Source organism: Aspergillus undulatus (genome assembly GCF_047715775.1).
Source record: "Aspergillus undulatus strain CBS 261.88 unplaced genomic scaffold BDV17scaffold_54, whole genome shotgun sequence".
NCBI classification, from domain to species: domain Eukaryota; kingdom Fungi; phylum Ascomycota; class Eurotiomycetes; order Eurotiales; family Aspergillaceae; genus Aspergillus; species Aspergillus undulatus.
This window is the reverse complement of record NW_027396658.1, coordinates 320-17,683: the sequence shown is the minus strand read 5'-3', so window position 1 is coordinate 17,683 and position 17,364 is coordinate 320. Positions and strand designations below refer to the sequence as shown.

General features: G+C 51.9%; 6 protein-coding genes across 6 annotated transcripts; 4 read left to right on the top strand and 2 right to left on the bottom strand.

Annotated features, from left to right (window-relative positions):
• Nucleotides 1-39: 39 nt before the first annotated feature.
• BDV17DRAFT_272142 (isocitrate lyase/PEP mutase family protein) lies at nucleotides 40-1,045 on the bottom strand. Its single transcript, XM_073758857.1, has one exon. It carries the CDS (start codon nucleotides 718-720, stop codon nucleotides 121-123), a length of 600 nt encoding a protein of 199 aa, XP_073612221.1. The 5' UTR covers nucleotides 721-1,045; the 3' UTR covers nucleotides 40-120.
• A 1-nt stretch (nucleotide 1,046) lies between these two features.
• BDV17DRAFT_272141 (SAP domain protein) lies at nucleotides 1,047-3,492 on the top strand. The gene has a single exon (XM_073758856.1). The coding sequence runs from the start codon at nucleotides 1,372-1,374 to the stop codon at nucleotides 3,244-3,246; it is 1,875 nt and encodes a 624-aa protein (XP_073612220.1). The 5' UTR covers nucleotides 1,047-1,371; the 3' UTR covers nucleotides 3,247-3,492.
• Nucleotides 3,493-3,527: 35 nt separating this feature from the next.
• Nucleotides 3,528-6,171, top strand: BDV17DRAFT_272137 (OSTA/TMEM184 family protein). The gene is made up of 6 exons (XM_073758855.1): nucleotides 3,528-3,974; nucleotides 4,044-4,194; nucleotides 4,266-4,563; nucleotides 4,640-4,765; nucleotides 4,818-4,967; nucleotides 5,018-6,171. The coding sequence occupies exons 1-6, from the start codon at nucleotides 3,932-3,934 to the stop codon at nucleotides 5,873-5,875; spliced, it is 1,626 nt and encodes a 541-aa protein (XP_073612219.1). The 5' UTR covers nucleotides 3,528-3,931; the 3' UTR covers nucleotides 5,876-6,171.
• A 172-nt stretch (nucleotides 6,172-6,343) lies between these two features.
• On the bottom strand, nucleotides 6,344-7,721 carry BDV17DRAFT_272134 (COP9 signalosome complex subunit 6). Its single transcript, XM_073758854.1, has 3 exons — nucleotides 7,377-7,721; nucleotides 6,853-7,320; nucleotides 6,344-6,794 (listed from the first exon to the last, which is right to left on the bottom strand). Exons 1-3 carry the CDS (start codon nucleotides 7,642-7,644, stop codon nucleotides 6,382-6,384), a joined length of 1,149 nt encoding a protein of 382 aa, XP_073612218.1. The 5' UTR covers nucleotides 7,645-7,721; the 3' UTR covers nucleotides 6,344-6,381.
• A 135-nt stretch (nucleotides 7,722-7,856) lies between these two features.
• Nucleotides 7,857-9,845, top strand: BDV17DRAFT_184475 (uncharacterized protein). The gene has a single exon (XM_073754998.1). The coding sequence runs from the start codon at nucleotides 7,883-7,885 to the stop codon at nucleotides 9,833-9,835; it is 1,953 nt and encodes a 650-aa protein (XP_073612217.1). The 5' UTR covers nucleotides 7,857-7,882; the 3' UTR covers nucleotides 9,836-9,845.
• A 1,845-nt stretch (nucleotides 9,846-11,690) lies between these two features.
• Nucleotides 11,691-16,343, top strand: tah18 (NAPDH-dependent diflavin reductase; the record flags this gene model as incomplete). The annotated part of the gene is made up of 7 exons (XM_073760449.1): nucleotides 11,691-11,828; nucleotides 11,889-12,064; nucleotides 12,133-12,235; nucleotides 12,366-13,789; nucleotides 15,398-15,443; nucleotides 15,561-16,209; nucleotides 16,261-16,343. The coding sequence occupies 7 exons, from the start codon at nucleotides 11,691-11,693 to the stop codon at nucleotides 16,341-16,343; spliced, it is 2,619 nt and encodes an 872-aa protein (XP_073612216.1).
• Between the last annotated feature and the right edge of the window lie 1,021 nt (nucleotides 16,344-17,364).

Sequence of the window (17,364 nt, the reverse complement as noted above, 5' to 3'; positions counted from 1 at the left end):
ATTGATAATTGGAGATCTCGCCATTGGCGCCTGATGTTGGTTGGCAACCGCCTCACCCAGGCTGACCGTGATCAAACTCAGGAGGTTTAGAAAATCATTGGTATCTGAGAGCTAGACTGTTTATGGGGATACATTAAGCACCTGGTTTGCTGTTTCTTCAAATGCCCGCATCGCTGCCTTGTACAGCTCCGGTCCCATGCTGATCCTCGCAACCCCCATCTGCTTCAACTCAGATACTGTGAGAAAGCCATCTTTGAGGATGAGCTTGACATTCAATCTGCCCTGGAAAGCATCTACCAGCTTTGTTATCTCCTCTTTCGACACACCTCTACCACCCGGGCCACCCCATACAAAGACAGTACAGGCGCCTGCTTCCAGAAAGGCCCTGCCCCTCTCAATGGCTTCTTCAATTGAGCCCCCAAGCCCTAGAATATCCGTGCGTGCGTTGATGACGAAGTCCGGTACACCCAATTGACGAGCAGTCTGGAGGGCCAGCTCTATCCGATTCACTGCCTCCGGGAGCGGTCTCATGTGGTTGGTGCTGTTGTTGAGATCCTCGAGATTGCATCCCGCGGCCCCCAGTTTGATGATCCCCGTGATGGTCTCGACAATGTCGTATCCATCTTGAACATCCACAGAGAGTGGAAGCCGAGGGAGGCCATTGACCGATAAGGAAGCTGCAATCGACTGCACGCTGGCGAGGTTCTGGGACAGTGTCATATCGTTGTCCTCGATGCCTTGAGATGCGGCAATTGCGAAACTAGCAGTTGCGATGGCCGTAGTGGCTGGATGATTTGCGATGAGAGAGGCAGTCGCTGCATGAAGACATTCGTCAAGACCAATGGCTTTCCAGGAACATGGAGCTTTCGAAAACGAATTGCCAGTTCATTCTGCAGAGTGTTGACTGCCATGGTGTGACTTCTTTCAGATTCTTGTTTCTTCTCTCGTTCAGCTCGGGCTTTGCACAGCTAAACACACTGGAATGCGGTTCAGCTTATTATTCCGCTTCATATTGAATGGGTGGGCGCAGGCGAGTCATTGAACTCCTCGTAACCAGCACCTAGCAAGATGTTGCTCTCAAAGTGACTATTCAGAGTCCCTGAGAAAGAGCCGGCCGCTAGTCCATAAAGAGGCAAGGCCGAGCCTCCGGAACCGGACTAGCGCGTTTCCCCAGCCTTTGACCAACCTTCTTAAGTTCTTAGCTCCGACTCCGAGCCGTCTCGCTGCCCTCGCGTCGCATGCTCGTCTTCAAACTACAAGTATCCAGCTTGTGACAGCTTCTTCGACTATGAGGAACTTCGGCTAATCTTACGAACACATTCTACCTGTTACCTCTTACCCCACTACGTTTCGGCTGCGCACTCCGTCGTCATGGCCGATTATTCGTCATGGAAAGTGACCGATCTGAAGGCGGAGCTGAAGCGGCGCGGCATCCCCCAGACCGGATTGCGGGTGAAACAGCAAATTATCGACCGGCTGGTTGAAGAGGATTCGAAAGGTGAAGCAGAAGGTGCAGAAACAAGTACTACCCCGGCCGACCCACAGCCAGAAGAAGAGGCGCAAGCCGCCGCATCGGAAACCCCTAGCGCAACCGAGAAAGCAGACAACAACGCGCCGACGCAAGATGCCGCCCCCGATGCTGCCACAGACCGCCAATCGGAACATGAGGTCGCGGTCGAAAAGCCGGTTGAAGAGACCGGTAAAGTACCATCGCAGTCGGATAGTCTGACCGCCCCTCCCACAGCACCTTCGCAGACAAAAGAACCCGAGAAAGAAGCACAGGAAACCCATGATCAGGAAGTTAAGGGTGTGGAGGGAGCTAGGATATCGGAAGACGAAGCTGTCACTAAGCCAGTTGAGCAGGCTCCTGGAGATGCAGCTATGGCGGAGCCCAAGGCCATCCCGGACGATGCGCAGCCGCCTGCGATCACCGAAGTGACTGCACCTAGCGCTCCGACATCAGGACTCAATACCGAAACTTCGACGCCTCTGCCAGCGGATGAGGTTATTGAAGACGTTCGGAAGAGGAAGCGCCGCAGTCAAAGTCCCGCCCCTAGCCTTGAGGAAATCGCAAGAAAGAAGGCCAAAGCCCTGGGCGATACTGCTCCGCCGACATTACCGGAAAATAAGAAGGATATAGCAAGTGTACAGAGCAGCGGCGGGGCTCCTAAGCCCGACCGCTCCACCACTGAACAGGAAGCGCCGCAACGCGCGGCTGATGAGAAATTACCGACGGACGAATCTGCCCACCGTGACGAGACGGAAGCCAGAAAGGGCAGCGCTCAAAAACAGGATGTGCGCTTCAAAGGCTTGTTTTCTTCTACGGGGCGGGAACAGCCTCGAGCATCGCCGCCGCCCGTTGATACGGAGATGGAAGATGTGTCAGTTGAACCCGCACTTCACGCTGCAACTGCTGCGTTATACATAGACGGCCTTATGCGTCCTCTTCAGCCTGCTGCCCTCAAGAACCACCTGCTTTCCGTTGCATCTCCGCCAGGACAATCACCCAGCTCTGACTTGGTTGTTGACTTCTACCTGGACACTATCAAGACACACTGCTTTATTAGATTCATCGATGTTTCAACAGCATCTCGGGCTCGCAACGCCCTTCACGGTACAGTATGGCCCAACGAGAAAAACCGAAAAAGCCTGTTCGTCGACTTCATCCCCGAGGATAAAGTTAAAGACTGGATCCAAAGAGAAGAAGATGCTCGAGGGGGCCGTGGTCCTCCACCACGTTGGGAAGTGAAATACGACAGAAGAGGCGAGAAAATCGAGGCGGTATTGGAGCAGGTTGACCTTAAGAACTCTGGAACTCATGCTCCGCGTGGCCCAGCACCACAAGATTTCACGCATCCTCCACCCCGTGGTCCACGAGCTGAGATGCAACCCAAAGATAGACGCCCAAGCGGCGCTCAAACACACCGAAGCTCGCAGTCCGGGCAAGGGTTCAAGCCACTTGACGAGCTCTTCAAGTCAACAACGGCGAAGCCCAAACTATATTACCTTCCGGTCTCTCGAGAAATTGCAGATAAACGCCTAGATAGATTCGACGACTTGCTGCGCAAAGGGTCATTCCCTCGTCGAGGCGGAGATGAGACACGCAAATTCTCATTCGAGGATGAGGATCAATTCATTGACGTGGGACCTGAATTTGCCGGTCGGGGAAGAGGGGGATTCCGAGGACGAGGTCGTGGTGTAGGAATGCTTGATTCACGGAGAGACAGTCGAAGAGACCGATATTAGCAGCTGGACTGAGGCCATTTCTATACTATACCACTTCATGGTTCTACAGCCGCTGCTGTTGTTTTACTGTATCATAAAAAGGAGGCTCGATATTCTGCAATATTAGCGTATGTCAATTGTACAGAGTATATTATCAGTTATCAGCATAAGGCTGAGCCGCATGGAGAGGCGCCTTGGCCCATCCAGACATTAGCCGGATTGTCAGGCACTTAGGCTTGTCCAAAGCTTGGCTGTCTTGTTTTGCCGCTGCCTATCACTTCTCTGTACAGAGTTTATCTTTGAGTTCTTGTATCATTGAAAGAGTGAAGTATATCTTCACCGAGACCCTTTGACTCTGAGCAATCTAATTATAGAGCTGGCGTTTCACTATTCCACAGGTTTGCGCCACAGCCCCAGCGATCGAACTTGCTTCCTATTCGGGCCACCAGTTCGAGCTGAAACGAGCTGGATGTCATTTAGCGCCTGAACTCCTTCTCTCATCTTCGCATGCCTGCGGACCTTTAGATGTTGCAAACTGCTTTTCTTCAGGAACAGAAAAAGCAAATAGTGCGTGGTTCCAGGGGTTGATCTGCCGCCACTCCGCGGCCCAAAATAGTTGCTCCGGATAAGATTAGGATTAGAATTGGCTTCGACCGGCTCGAGTCCGACACTCTTCCTCCCACTCATTATCTCTTATTCAGCGAGCATGGGCTGGCCTGTCTGCAACACAACGGAGGAAGACGAGACCAGTATGATTCTCCCCCGTTCCTTGTCATCCGGACGTGGATCATTGCTAACCGCTTTTCCCTCGACAACAGTCCATGAGATCGACTTGTGGGATGGCGGTCTCACCTTTCACGAGCTCTGCGTGATCGTCGTCGGCGCTTTTGCTCTCGTCGCTGGTATCATATCTTTCTACCTGATTATGCGACATGCCACACACTACAGCAAACCAGTCGAACAACGGCAGTACGTTCCCGTCCTATACCGTCCTCCCCTCGTTACCCCTCTGCTAACCATGCCCGTCCGCCTCGTGATAGTACAATTCGGATCCTTCTCATGATACCAATATACTCCCTAGTCGCCTGGCTCAGCACTTTTTACTACAAGCATGCCGTTTACTACGATGTCCTCGGCGACTGCTACGAAGCATTCACGATCTCCGCTTTCTTCGCGCTGCTATGCCACTATATCGCACCCGATTTGCACAGTCAGAAGGAATACTTTCGCGGGATACAACCGAAGAACTGGGTTTGGCCTGTCACTTGGCTTCAGAAATGCTTCGGTGGAAAAAATGGGGTTTGGAGGGTTCCGCGGAGTGGATTGACTTGGTTCAATGTAAGGATATCTGGGATGTTTACGCGCTCGACGAGAGCTGTGAAGCGTGAACGCTGGGTGCTGACTGATTCCATAGGTTGTCTGGGTTGGCGTCTTTCAGTACTGTCTTTTGCGCGTACTGATGACCATCGTGGCTGTCATTACACAGAAATTCGATCTGTACTGCGAGTCATCTCTCAATCCGGCGTTCTCGCACATCTGGGTATGTCCAACGTCGATGTCACTGGTCGAAATGTGACTGATTCTCTCCAAAGGTACTAGCTATTGAGTGTGCTGCTGTTACTATTGCTATGTACTGTCTCATTCAGTTTTACATCCAGATCAAGGACGAAATCAGCGAGTACAGGCCCCTCCTGAAAATTACGTCCATCAAGCTTGTGATTTTCTTATCATTCTGGCAGACGGTGAGTACTGTCTCTGTTGACGGTTGACCCACGCATGCTAATCTTATCAGAGTGTGATATCTTTCTTGTTTTCCGCTGGCGCCATTAAGGCTTCGGGGAAAATTGCAGCGCCCGATGTCAAAGTCACACTTGCCAATTTAATCATCAGCATTGAAATGGCTCTCTTCGCGATTCTACATCTGTGGTCATTCCCATGGAAGCCGTACGCCATCGGCTTCCAGACTGATGAAATCACCGACATGTTTGGCAACGGTAAAAGTACCTATCACGGCGGACGCTGGGGGATGCGCGCCCTTGTTGATGCTCTCAACCCAATCGATCTTATCAGAGCCGTCGGCCGAAGCATGCGCTGGTTGTTCGTTGGTCGCAAGAAGAGAACACTAGATGCCAGCTACCAGCCGTCGACCGAGACAATCGGCCTTAGCCAAACGGAGGGCGCAGCGCAAGTTGATACAAGCTACGGTGGCTCCGGGCCACTGGTGACCGGTGGTGCTACAAATCGCTACGGACAACAACCGGATGAGGAGGGCGAAGTGCTCCTATCTCATGCCCAGCCGAACCCATCAACTGGCGACCTAGGAACAGCCCCTCCTCCACCTTACGACGAAACAGACCATAGTCGACTGTACGCTACCAACAACAGATCGGACGATTACCACCTTGCAGAATCAGACCTCCACTCTCACTCATCGCGCCCGATATCACCCTTCGAGGAGGTACATTACGTCCCGCCGAGGTCCCCTTCAGACTCAGACGAGAACTATTACCACAGCACTACCGGTGACTACTCCAGCGCCAGCCACGCTCGCTTCCCATCATCCATGGAACTCCAAGAGCAGCCGCCCATTCCGCTACCAGATTCCTACCAACCCTCTCGCACACGATACGAATCACACAGAGGGCGGTAGATGATTGCATTTGCATACTTTCTTCTCATCTCTTCTTTTCTTTTACCTACGCGGTCTCTAGTCTGCAGGTCCGTGCTGATTGATATCCATGTCTAAGTATAATTATACCCTGCACGTATGTATGATTGATTGATTCCAGGCGTCTTCTTTTGATTCCCGTCATGATTGGGACGGTATCCTAGACTTGTTTATCCAGAAACTCTGGTTATATATGTGAATAAAATAATACTATTTATCTGAAAAGATCCTTCCACATCACAAACAAAGCGGAGAGCTACAGAGTAGGTAGTTTTAACCCTGGAAATTGTAACACCCCCTCGATAAGTCCGGACTTGCGCAGAGTCGTTCTTTCCTACCTTGGACAACGCGGCGACAGGAGCTAGGTGACGGGCGGGAAAGCATATTCAAGAGCCGGATTAGGTATATTTTTGAGTCAATGGATCAAACAACAAACGTGCTTCATTTCATAATTCATTACCGTACTAGTAGACTAAGAGAAGACTACCCTACCCAAGCGCAATCTCATCTCTAGACAAAAGGTCATCCTCATACCGACCCTGTCCTGGCCCCTGTTTCCGACCCGCCGCATTCCGCCTCACATTGCTCACTATGGCTGTGCGCTTGCCGACCTCCCTCATCCCGTTAATGCTCTGGCTTAGTTGGCCTAGTAGGGTTACAAGGTTGACGTCGTTGGTTTGCGCAAGGGCCTCTGCGGAGAAAGCGCTTTGTTCGTGGGGTGTGAGGAGGGAGAGATTGGAGAGGATGGCGTTGATGTCGCGAAGGATGGTATGGTTCGGTTTTGTTGCGGGTTCTGAGGATGTGGACGAGGGGGATATGCTGGAGACGTAGGACTTTATGAGGGATATTCGGGACTCGAGAGTTCGGATGGCGTTTAGACGGGTGTTGAGTGAGGCAATGACTATTGTGTAGAACTCCGGGTTAGCGATGGTTTGGGGGACTGTGTGTGATGTACTTACGCTCTTCATCCTCTGGTGAAAGAAGCTCGGTGTTTGGCTCCTGTTTCTCTTTCTGCTTCTTCGAGTCTGTCTGAGCTGCAGCTGAGGTTTCAATGGCAGCCGCATTCCTCGCTGTTCGAGCCACCGTATCGATACCAATCATTTCCGCCTCGCCAGTCTCAACCGTATACGGTAGTTCTCGGAAGCGGATATTCAGTGACTGTTCCTCGCCGTCCACCTGCATGGCTTTCCCGCTCTCGGCGCTCTCGCCCTCGTAGACACTCTCATATACAGTCAATGGGAGCTTCCCTTGACTCGCAGACGTCTCCTTAACCTGGGAAGGATGGAAAGCGAGAAATACTGCAGACTCATTGTGGCTTTGGAGGATCTGACGATGAATCGGGAGATGGGCTGTTGTCGGGCCTGAAGGGGGAGCTGTCGACCACCATCCGATAAGGTCGAGGGCGGGTACTTTGTGGACATCCTTGACTATGATAATCTATCAGTGAGCTTGGCCGGGAATTGTTTGAGGGTGTGTTACTCACATTGCTTCACTCTCTCAACAAACCAGTCGCTGGGAAGCTGAGCTTCGCCATTCGGACCCTCCAACACAACGCATTCAAAGGCATGCTCCACTGTTATCTCACGACCATTCTGCTGGCCTAGAAGAGCTCCGATTATAGGTCCTTGTTGCGACCGTGCAGCATGCCGGGTGATATGGTCGGAAATCGTGAGAAGTACAAGAGGATGGAGCTGGAGGTGAAGACCGGAGTCGGACGACTTCTGCGACAGGAGCGACTCTTGTTCTGTCATTGTGCGAAAAGGTCGACGTATGAGTTAAAACTGAGTTAATGGCCTCGCGAGACCAGTTAATCTTTCTCGGTGGTTTGGATGTTGCATGTGGGTGAACTTTGTTTCCCCAGGTCAAGAGGGGCGTCAGTAGTGTTTGTTCTGTTTGCACCGCTATGAGCTTCCCCGCCGGCGGGCATTTCCATCCAAGTTTCCAAATCAATCATTCGAGTCTCCATCAATCCAAAGGCCTTGGTCATCTATGGACAAAATGGCAGTCCAGTCAACATATAACGAAGTGACGACACATCTCCAACAGGTCCAGAGTGACACTTCAACCCCTCTTGATAAGACACTGCTCGATAAGCTCAAGTTAGAGCTTACAGAAAGCACAGATCGTACAATCCCCGCAACACTGTTGACACAGATATCGCAGCTCTTGCCCGTTCTCCAAGAGGACCCTACCCCTATTACGACTCTTGGTATCAAATCTGCTGCCTACTTCAGCTTCGCAGACCTCCGCTCCATCGACCCTCCCATTAATTTCATCGCCGGTTTCCGCGCCCCCTCTCCGCCTATCAACGAGCTAGCTTTGACCTTGCTGCGCAAAGCAGGACATATAGCAAGCGATGCTGCGATAGTCGCCGGCGACCCAGAATTGGTTACAGCTCTGGTGGAACTTTGGCTCTCGACTTCCTCGACTGCTGTGGCTCAGGCAGCGTTTGATGCTCTCTGGGCGCTCTTGGAGGTTGATCAGACGAGTACATTAGAAAATGGGGAACACTCTGAGGATGCGTCTGGGGGCCAAGGTCTTATGTGGCGAAGGATCTTTACCGACAAGGACGTTTATGGACGCTTATTCTCCTTTTGCAGTCTCACCGACAATAGCAGCGGGCTATCGAACCGTGAGAAGACGGTCGCTCAAGGCAGGTTGATGGGGTTTCTTGTGAAAGCAGGCCAATTGCGATGGGATTATGTCTCAACCTCACACATCCCAGAGGTTGAGGCTAGGTATAACAGCAAGAGTCTGTTGCACTTTGCGGCGTGTGAGATGGTCGACAAGGGTGACGTCTTGATGCATATGACACAGCTGAACTTGTTCCGCAATCTACTAGAGATCGAAGCCCCCAATCTGACGCCTCGTACAGTGGTGCAGTCAGCATCGACTTTCTCATCCCCGGCGCTTGACTTTCTGATTTCGCATAACATCCATAGCACATTGCTCGACTACTATGTGGACGAATCGAAGTTGGATCCGGTGGATTTGAGTTTCCTTTGCGGTCCCATCATGGCTTACGTTGCTGAATATGCCGAACTTTATCCTAATCACCTCTTACAAAATCCTCAATCTTTACTGGACCGCATCATATCTCGAGTCGACGCATCCGTCTTAATCTCTACTTCTCAATGGGCGCACGGCCCAACTCCAAGTGGCCAGCTCAATGTTCTTTCATCCCTACCACGCGTGCTTCTGTTGGAAGCCAGCAAAAAAGGCATAAACCCGATTGCGGTTCTGCCAACAACCCCTCCCAACCAGGAAGTTTTCAATGCCCTAGGCAAAATATTCCATGGGCCCCAGAAACACGCCATGTCCGAATCTATGCAGCTTGGCAACACTGGCCAGACTGCAACTGACTGGCATAAAGAAGCAGCGGCGGCCCGCGTCCTATACTTCTTGTACCAAAATCATCGTCCTTCATTATGGGAAGATGTTGTGGCGGCAGCTGATCTCTTGGCGATGAAAGACATCTCTCTTGCAGCTCTATCCTTCATGCAAGCTGTAGTCACCGCTAATTGGCAGACGTTACCACACCAAACCACCCCGTCCGTTGATGGCACGTCCCGTTATCAGCTCCCGTCAGAGGAGGAGCTCGGTCGCTTGTCCCCAGCATTGCAAGGGGCTTTGCCTCAATCGGGCGCCTGGGTAGCCATCTCTCCTCCTGCCCTAACTGTTGTGCTGCCTTATCTCTTCAAACCACCTCGTTCGTACTCCGAGTTTGTGGCCGGTGGGGCCGCCGATCCTCAGAATGCCGTCTGGAAAGTTGCGACAGCGAAGTATGAGGTCTTGGTCGCCTTGCATGCCTCACTTCGAAGACTAGAGGACCGGAGCTTGGAGCTTGAGGACATTCTACGCACGTTGAAGAAGAGGGTAGATGATGGACCATTAGGGCCTCAGGCCCAGACCATCACCCAAGTCGAAGCTGTAGGACTATGAATCAGTCATCGAAAATATCTTTATTCCCAGTACATACGTCGCTCATATCCTTGCTTTCGAAGAGAATCTGCACTTGATCGTTTCATACATACATGCCGCTCATTAAGACAACTTCGGTAGGCGGTCTGCATCGGCACAATCCGAGCACTCGTTCCGCTAATGTTTCCCCGCCGCGGGCGGTGAGTCAAGCTCCGCCGGAACTTTTTCTCTCGCTGGATTGTTGTCTTGAAGTGATCCTCCTCCAATTTCCAAGATCCACACATACAATGTCGCGGTTTGGCGCAAAGAAGGGCAGAAAGCTGCCAGGCTCAGAATTTACCTGGGACACCACTGACGCAAGCGGAGAGGCGGATACAGCACCTACTCCTCTTTTCCCTGTACGTTGGAGAAACGATATCCTCCCCTCATTCGAATCATGGCCATTGCGAGCGCCATTTTTGCGCTCTACGCATATTATGTCGGATCCTGGGGCTTACTTTACCCATTTTTCCTGAGACTAGAAATATAATGTCCCCCGCGCAAGACCCTTAAGCGATCGCGAGCAAGTGCAGGTCGACCTGTACCGGACTCTCCGAGAGCGATTCCACGACGGTCCGTACTACTCGATTCTCGGCGCTTCCTCGAGCACAGGATACACGGCTAGCTCGAAGGCGAACTTTGATCCGTTCAATGGGATGCCGTCGTATTCGGGGAAGTATCAAAAGAAGAAGAGGCTTGTGCCGCGGTTGCAAGGACGGCCTTATGGTGAGAATACTCCATCTTTGCTCGAGAGGGATGGTTATTAGTGTAGAAACAGTCCCGGACTAATGCATTTGTCTGAACTGGACAGTGATGAAGTTCTTCCCGCGAGAACTATGGACGACCCTTCAGCCCAATTACAAACCGGATGCGTCGCTAGATGGATACGTACCCCAGACATTACGCACCGGGGTGAAACGCGGCTTCGAGGAAGATGATGAGGACGACGAAGCTGCGAAGCGTCGGCGGCAGGAAGGGGATGAGGGCGAGGGCGAGGAGAATGACCTGGAAGGCGGTATCCTTGATGCAGACGAGGAGGATCAGGAGGGAGAGGAAGAACTCGTGGATGATGACTTCGAGGACGACGAAGATGATATGGGCGGGGACTACAATGCGGAGCAGTACTTTGATGGTGGAGACGACGAGTATGGTGATGATGGATTCGGCGATGGAGGGGGCGGTGGTGGTGATGAGGATACATATTAAGGTCGTTTATATAGATACCCTTGCTTTTTGCAATCACAGCTATCATTACCTAGCATTTCAAACATATCCATAAGAGGTTGCCTCATTGAGTGTGACGTTTGATCCTTGATTTCTCACAGGTTTACGTTCAAGACTGATTATTCTAGTTGAACAATTAGGGTCACTAGCGAGCCATTTCAGGTACGGGACAACAAACCCTAGGTTGTGTCGCCATGCTACAATTCATTACTTGTCGACGCTGCCAGTGCTAAATGAATATCCCCAAAATGTTAAATATGTAAAAGCACACAAGGCCGCGGACTTACATACTTCTAAAGCGTGGTATATATATTGAGTGGACAGCCCCTCCCATCATGCCAAGATACTACAATCCGAACAACTTTTATGCCCAACACTTTTAACCTAGCCTCAAGTGTCAAAGCCCTTCTGAAACAAGCTCTTTCCTCCCACTGATAACACTGTTCGATTTTGCAGATCGCCAGTTTATCAGATGTAGATATGCATAGTAGTTCTTATCTCCGATCTACGGATGACATCATTCCGAACTGCGGAGCACCACAAATAATTTGACTCCAACGTCCCTCACGAGCCGCAACAACTTGTTTAATCTCTTTGATCTCTCGCAACCAGCATGAGCGGGAGACGCTCTGCTCTGGTCTTATACGGCTCCGAGACAGGCAATGCACAAGATGTCGCCGAGGAGGTCGGCGCTGTGGCCGAGCGTCTGCATTTCACGACGCAGGTTTCCGAGTTGAATCATGTGAAGCCGGTTCGTTCTATGCTAGATGTTTGCTTATTGGACTCGGCAATTGACAATTTCCTGGCATAGGAAACACTGGAATCGTACACAATTGTTTTCTTGGCGGTTTCGACGACCGGTCAGGGAGATTTGCCGGCCAATGCGAGGACATTTTGGAGGTCGTTGCTTTTGAAGAAGCTGCCGCCGACGTTTTTGAGCGGGGTCCGATTTACGTGGTTTGGGTTGGGGGATAGTTCGTATCCGAAGTCAGCACATACCCTACTTTGGCATTCCATTTGCGTCAATCTGGATCATGCGGTTCTAACAGTAGCAGGTTCAATTGGGCTGCGCGCAAATTGCACAAGAGGTTACTTCAACTCGGTGCAAAAGAGATATACCCTGGTGGGGAGGCGGACCACCAGCATCCTGAGGGGTGCGTCGTCTATCTTCCTTCTATCTCTCTTACTACGATATGCTGATTGGCATAGCTTAGAGGGCACATTTATCCCATGGTTGACGGCGTTCCGAAAAGATTTGCTGGACAGATATCCTCTCCCCGTGGGCCAGGAGCCGATACCGGACGACGTCCAACTGCCACCAAAATGGGTTCTCCACTTGCGAGACCAGGACTCAGTACCATCACCTGATGTCAGTGCTACCCCTGCAGGGGCTGAGCCGATATCTCAGGACTTCCCGGACTCATATCGTCTCGATCACGACTACCGGCCACTGCACGATAGCCTGACAGCGACGCTTGTTCAAAACAAGCGGGTCACTCCACAAACGCACTGGCAGGATGTCCGCCAATTGACCCTAACTGTACCGGACACGGTGTCGTATGCCCCGGGCGATGTAATCGCCATCACCCCAAAGAACAACGCCGAGGACGTTCAAAGCCTAATCGAGATGATGGGCTGGCAAGAGCAAGCCGACCAGTTGATTTCTCTAGTCCCACGCGACAACACCCGTCCAACCGACGAATTACCTACACCACCAATCCACAACCTGCACCTTCACGCTAAGCTAACTATACGCGAGCTGCTCATCAACTATCTAGACATCAGAGCAATCCCGCGCCGGTCCTTTTTCTCCGCAATAGCCCACTACACCACCTACGAAATGCACAAGGAGCGCCTGCTAGAATTCACAAACCCCGAATTCCTCGACGAATTCTGGGACTACACCACGCGCCCAAGACGCTCCATCCTCGAAATCCTGCACGAGTTCGACACCGTCAAGATCCCCTGGCAGCACGCAACATCCGCCTTCCCTATCTTCCGCGGCCGGCAATTCAGTATCGCCAGCGGGGGTGAATTGAAACGAACCGCTAGTGGCAGCGCCCGCTTCGAACTCTTAATCGCTATCGTGAAGTACCGCACCGTTATCAAACGGGTCCGAGAGGGCGTCTGCACAAAGTATATCGCGAACCTCCGGCCAGGCAGCACACTGAGGGTTCAGCTCCAGCGAGGAGGCCTCAATTCATCCGTTGGCCAGCTCGTCGGTCCAACTATGTTAATTGGACCCGGAACAGGCGTTGCCCCGCTCCGCTCAATGCTCTGGGAGAAAGCGGCCATCGTCAAATCCTACACGGACGAAAACCCCGGCGTGGATCCGCCCATCGAGCCAACGATCCTCCTGTACGGCGGCCGCAACCGCGCGTCGGATTTCTTCTTCGAGGACGAGTGGCATGCCTTGAGCGATTTGATCAAACTTAAAGTCCTAACGGCATTCTCGAGAGACCAGACGCAGAAGGTCTACGTGCAGGATGTCATTAAGGAAAACGCAAGCCTGGTCTTTAACCTCCTGCATGACAAGGGCGGCGCGGTGTTCGTTTGTGGTTCTTCGGGGCGCATGCCGCAGGCTGTGCGCGAGGCTTTGACTGAGGCTTTCCAGTCTGGGAACGAGGCTGGTACTCAGGGGTTCACGAGGAGGGAGGCGGAGGATTATCTGGTCGGGATGGAGAAGTCGGGGCGGTATAAACAGGAGACTTGGTAGAAAGCAGCAAGAAAGCAGCAAGAAAGCAGCATCATCGAGAAATGACGTGAATGGACAAAGAATAAAAAATAAATATGGATTTCTGGGATGAGATACAGTTCGTAGATATTCAACCTCCTTCCAGCACCTAACATGAAGCATATAAGCCTCCATCCAAGAAGCGGAATATATACATTACCCCCCCTGCCAGTCACACACGAAGGTGCGCAATATGCCGCCCACCAAACCCTCCACAGCTCCTCCTGAAAGTATACCTGACAGAAAGCCTACGCCCCAAGCTGACACAAAATTGAATCCGCCCCGCCACTAAGACTCTGCTCGGCACCATTCGTCGACGAGAGCCGTCTTCTAACCGCCTCCTTGCAACCCGGTTTCCTTAATCGCAACCGTCGCTGTCAGTATATTACAGTTCCTTGTCGCGTCGTAGACGGAGGTATAGGCAGTAGTAGACATACTCGTAAAAGGTACAGTGGAACTGCCGATCACCCTCGGAGCCAGTGTCGAATATAACGAGCTTAACGCCAATGTAGAAGGGTTATGGTTGGTAGGTTTAGTAAGTGGTGGGTACGCGGGGAAGTGCGAGTAGGTATGAGTATAAGGAGGACCGTACGCGAATGGAAGCCCGCCGCATTGGCCTAGCGAGGCGGTTGCCCGGAACATGGTGTTGCTGGCAGTGCCTTTTTGGACGGACTATTAGGGCCGTTAGAGTGAGTTGCGTAGAGTATTGATTTGCCGCGAGGTTGTGAATATTGAGATACGATATGGGGAGGTAGGCAGGGCAAAGGCCGTTCAAAGCTAGAGGGGAGAGGCTAGGTGCAGGTACCATTTTGACTGCCGAAGCATAGGTTGCCAGTAGGGCCACAGGGAGGATGACGGTAGATAGCTTCATGATCGCGGTTTTTTAAGAGATATATGTATTTGAAGATATGGAATAAGCAACGGTTTGGAAAAGCTGATGTTCGATAACTGGAGCTCGGGAGGGCTGTTTATGTAGCCCTATGCTGCTCTTATAGCTATCGGTACGTGGGCTGAGCAGTGGACTGTCGGCAGGCAAAGCTTCTCCAAGCTCTATTGACGTCTATTGAGAATCCCGTCGCTGAGATTGTTTAAAGGGGAGGTCATTGCCATATAGAGACCTCAAATGCGGTCAATAGGCTAGTTAGTGCTGTGTTTCTTTGTGTTGGTGTCCTGGTCTATTATATATAGTATCGACTCGGAAGCATGAGAATGCTTCAGGAAGACCCAAACGCATTAACTCGCTTATGATAGCAGCTTGTGTGTTTCACTGAAGCAATACTCTGCGTCAGATGGCAATGATCTACCATCCAAGCTGAACAGTCCATATATCCGCTGAAATCGTCTCTGTATACATTGGTGAGACAGCTTAATGAGAGGCCTTGGCAAAGGGTAACCTCGGCTGGAGGCGGAAGATGGCTCAGCAGCGGTTGGACACTCGGCCCGCTGAGAGAGTCTTTCTGCCCCCGAGCTCCGATCGGCCTCCCTGCTCCTTCACTACTTTCTGCCTCGGTCCCCGCACTCCAGCTGTCGATTGTTGTTTACCTCGTGTGAGAACAATCCTCAAACACATACCTCACAATGGCCAGCGGTCTGCGGATTCTCGTCCCCGTCAAGCGGGTCATCGACTATGCTGTGAGTTTTGCCCTTGGAGCTCCGTCTTCGGCGCAGTTCTTCAAACCGTGTGCTGCAATGCACACTTGCCTTCAGCTTTTCTACTACGTTTTGAAGTACATGTACTAATCAACCCAGATCAAACCCCGAATCAACAAGGCCCAGACCGGCGTCGAGACCACCGGTGTCAAGCACTCCCTCAACCCATTCGACGAACTCTCCGTCGAAGAAGCCGTCCGCCTACGCGAGCGCAAGGGTCCCCTAAAGGTCGAAAACATCCTCGCCCTCTCCGCTGGCGGCCCCAAGACGCCCGACACTCTCCGCACAGCGATGGCCATGGGCGCTGACCGCGCCTTCCACATCGACGTCCCCGATAGCAGCGACGGCGGCTTGGAGCCTCTGACCGTGGCCAAGACACTCAAGGCCGTGGTGGAGAAGGAGAACATCAACCTCGTTTTGCTCGGGAAGCAAGCTATTGATGGCGACCAAGGACAGACAGGTCAGATGCTCGCCGGGTTGCTGGGGTGGCCGCAGGCGACGCAGGCGAGCAATGTCGAGATCAAGGATGAGCAGGGGACAGTCGAGGTGACGCATGAAGTTGATGGTGGTGTTGAGACTCTGAGGGCTAAGTTACCGATGGTCGTCACGACTGATTTGCGGCTGAACGAGCCGCGGTATGCTAGTTTGCCGAACATTATGAAGGCGAAGAAGAAGCCTCTGGAGAAGATGACGTTGGCGGATCTTGGTGTGGAGGATAAGAGGCGGTTGAAGACTTTGAAGGTTACGGGTAAGTTTTCGTTTTTGTATATTCTTTGAATTTGATGCTAACTTATTGCAGAACCCCCTGCGCGCCAGGGTGGCGGCAAGGTCGAGGACGTCGATGGCTTGGTTGCGAAGCTGAAGGAGCTCGGAGCTCTGTGAGTGTGCTGTACATGATAGTTTCATTATGACTAGCTAGTTCAATGTTTTTCTTTTCTTATCCATAGCACCCGGCAAACTTCAACTGGACTACCAGGTTCGGCTTGCTTCTGGCACCGCGCAGTATAAACATTCCATGGCTTCTTCGCCAACAACCCACAAAATGACCAATCATACTGTCCAACAAAACTTTTTGGATGTTTGTCCCGAGACGGAGCACCTATCCCTCTGGAACTAGAGCACGAAGGAGCCACTAGCACCTCTCGTGGGAGGGCGCACGCAGAGCCCCACGAACCGTGTTCGGTATTAGTATTAGACGCGTTCACCTGCATATGCATAGCGTATCCATTTACATAGTATCCAGATACCCTGGACGCATGAACACCGGTTCGGCCGAAAGCATCCACCAGCCGTGGCTTCAAGTGACCCCCCCCCCCCATATTAAATTAGATACGTTCTACCCCGTAAGATCTATCGCGAACAGACTCGGCTACAAGCAGGATTACTCAATGGATGTGAGGTGTCTGCGGGAGCCAGGACGAAGCTCGTTGGTCGTCGCCTATGGCGGTATGCATGCTGCAGTAAATCTGGCCTTCAGTCTGGAGGAGGCCGTGGCCTCGTCTCGTATAGAAACTAAGGTTAATGGTACCTAGGTAGTACGAGATACGGAGTGCCGCTGCGTGATAATGCAGGGTGGTTATGCAGGGTGACTATGCAGGGTGCATGGTTGTACCTAGTACAAGTACGAGTTCCTATCCATGTTGGATTGACCCAGCTGACTGGGATCACAGCTGGTTGGGATTGAATTTCAATTCGGCCTGTCATATTGGGTCTATGAATCCTTGCTAGGTAGGTGATAACTTGGTGCGACTTGATGCGATGCGAGTAAGGCTGGTCTAGTAATATAAATAACGTCTTGGTGTTTTAGTTGCAGCCGACTTAAGATTGCGTAGGTAGTCAGGTATAGTGCGCCTGTGACTGAGCCTGACTATACAGTGGTTGCAGGTGACCAGGCCTCGTTTTT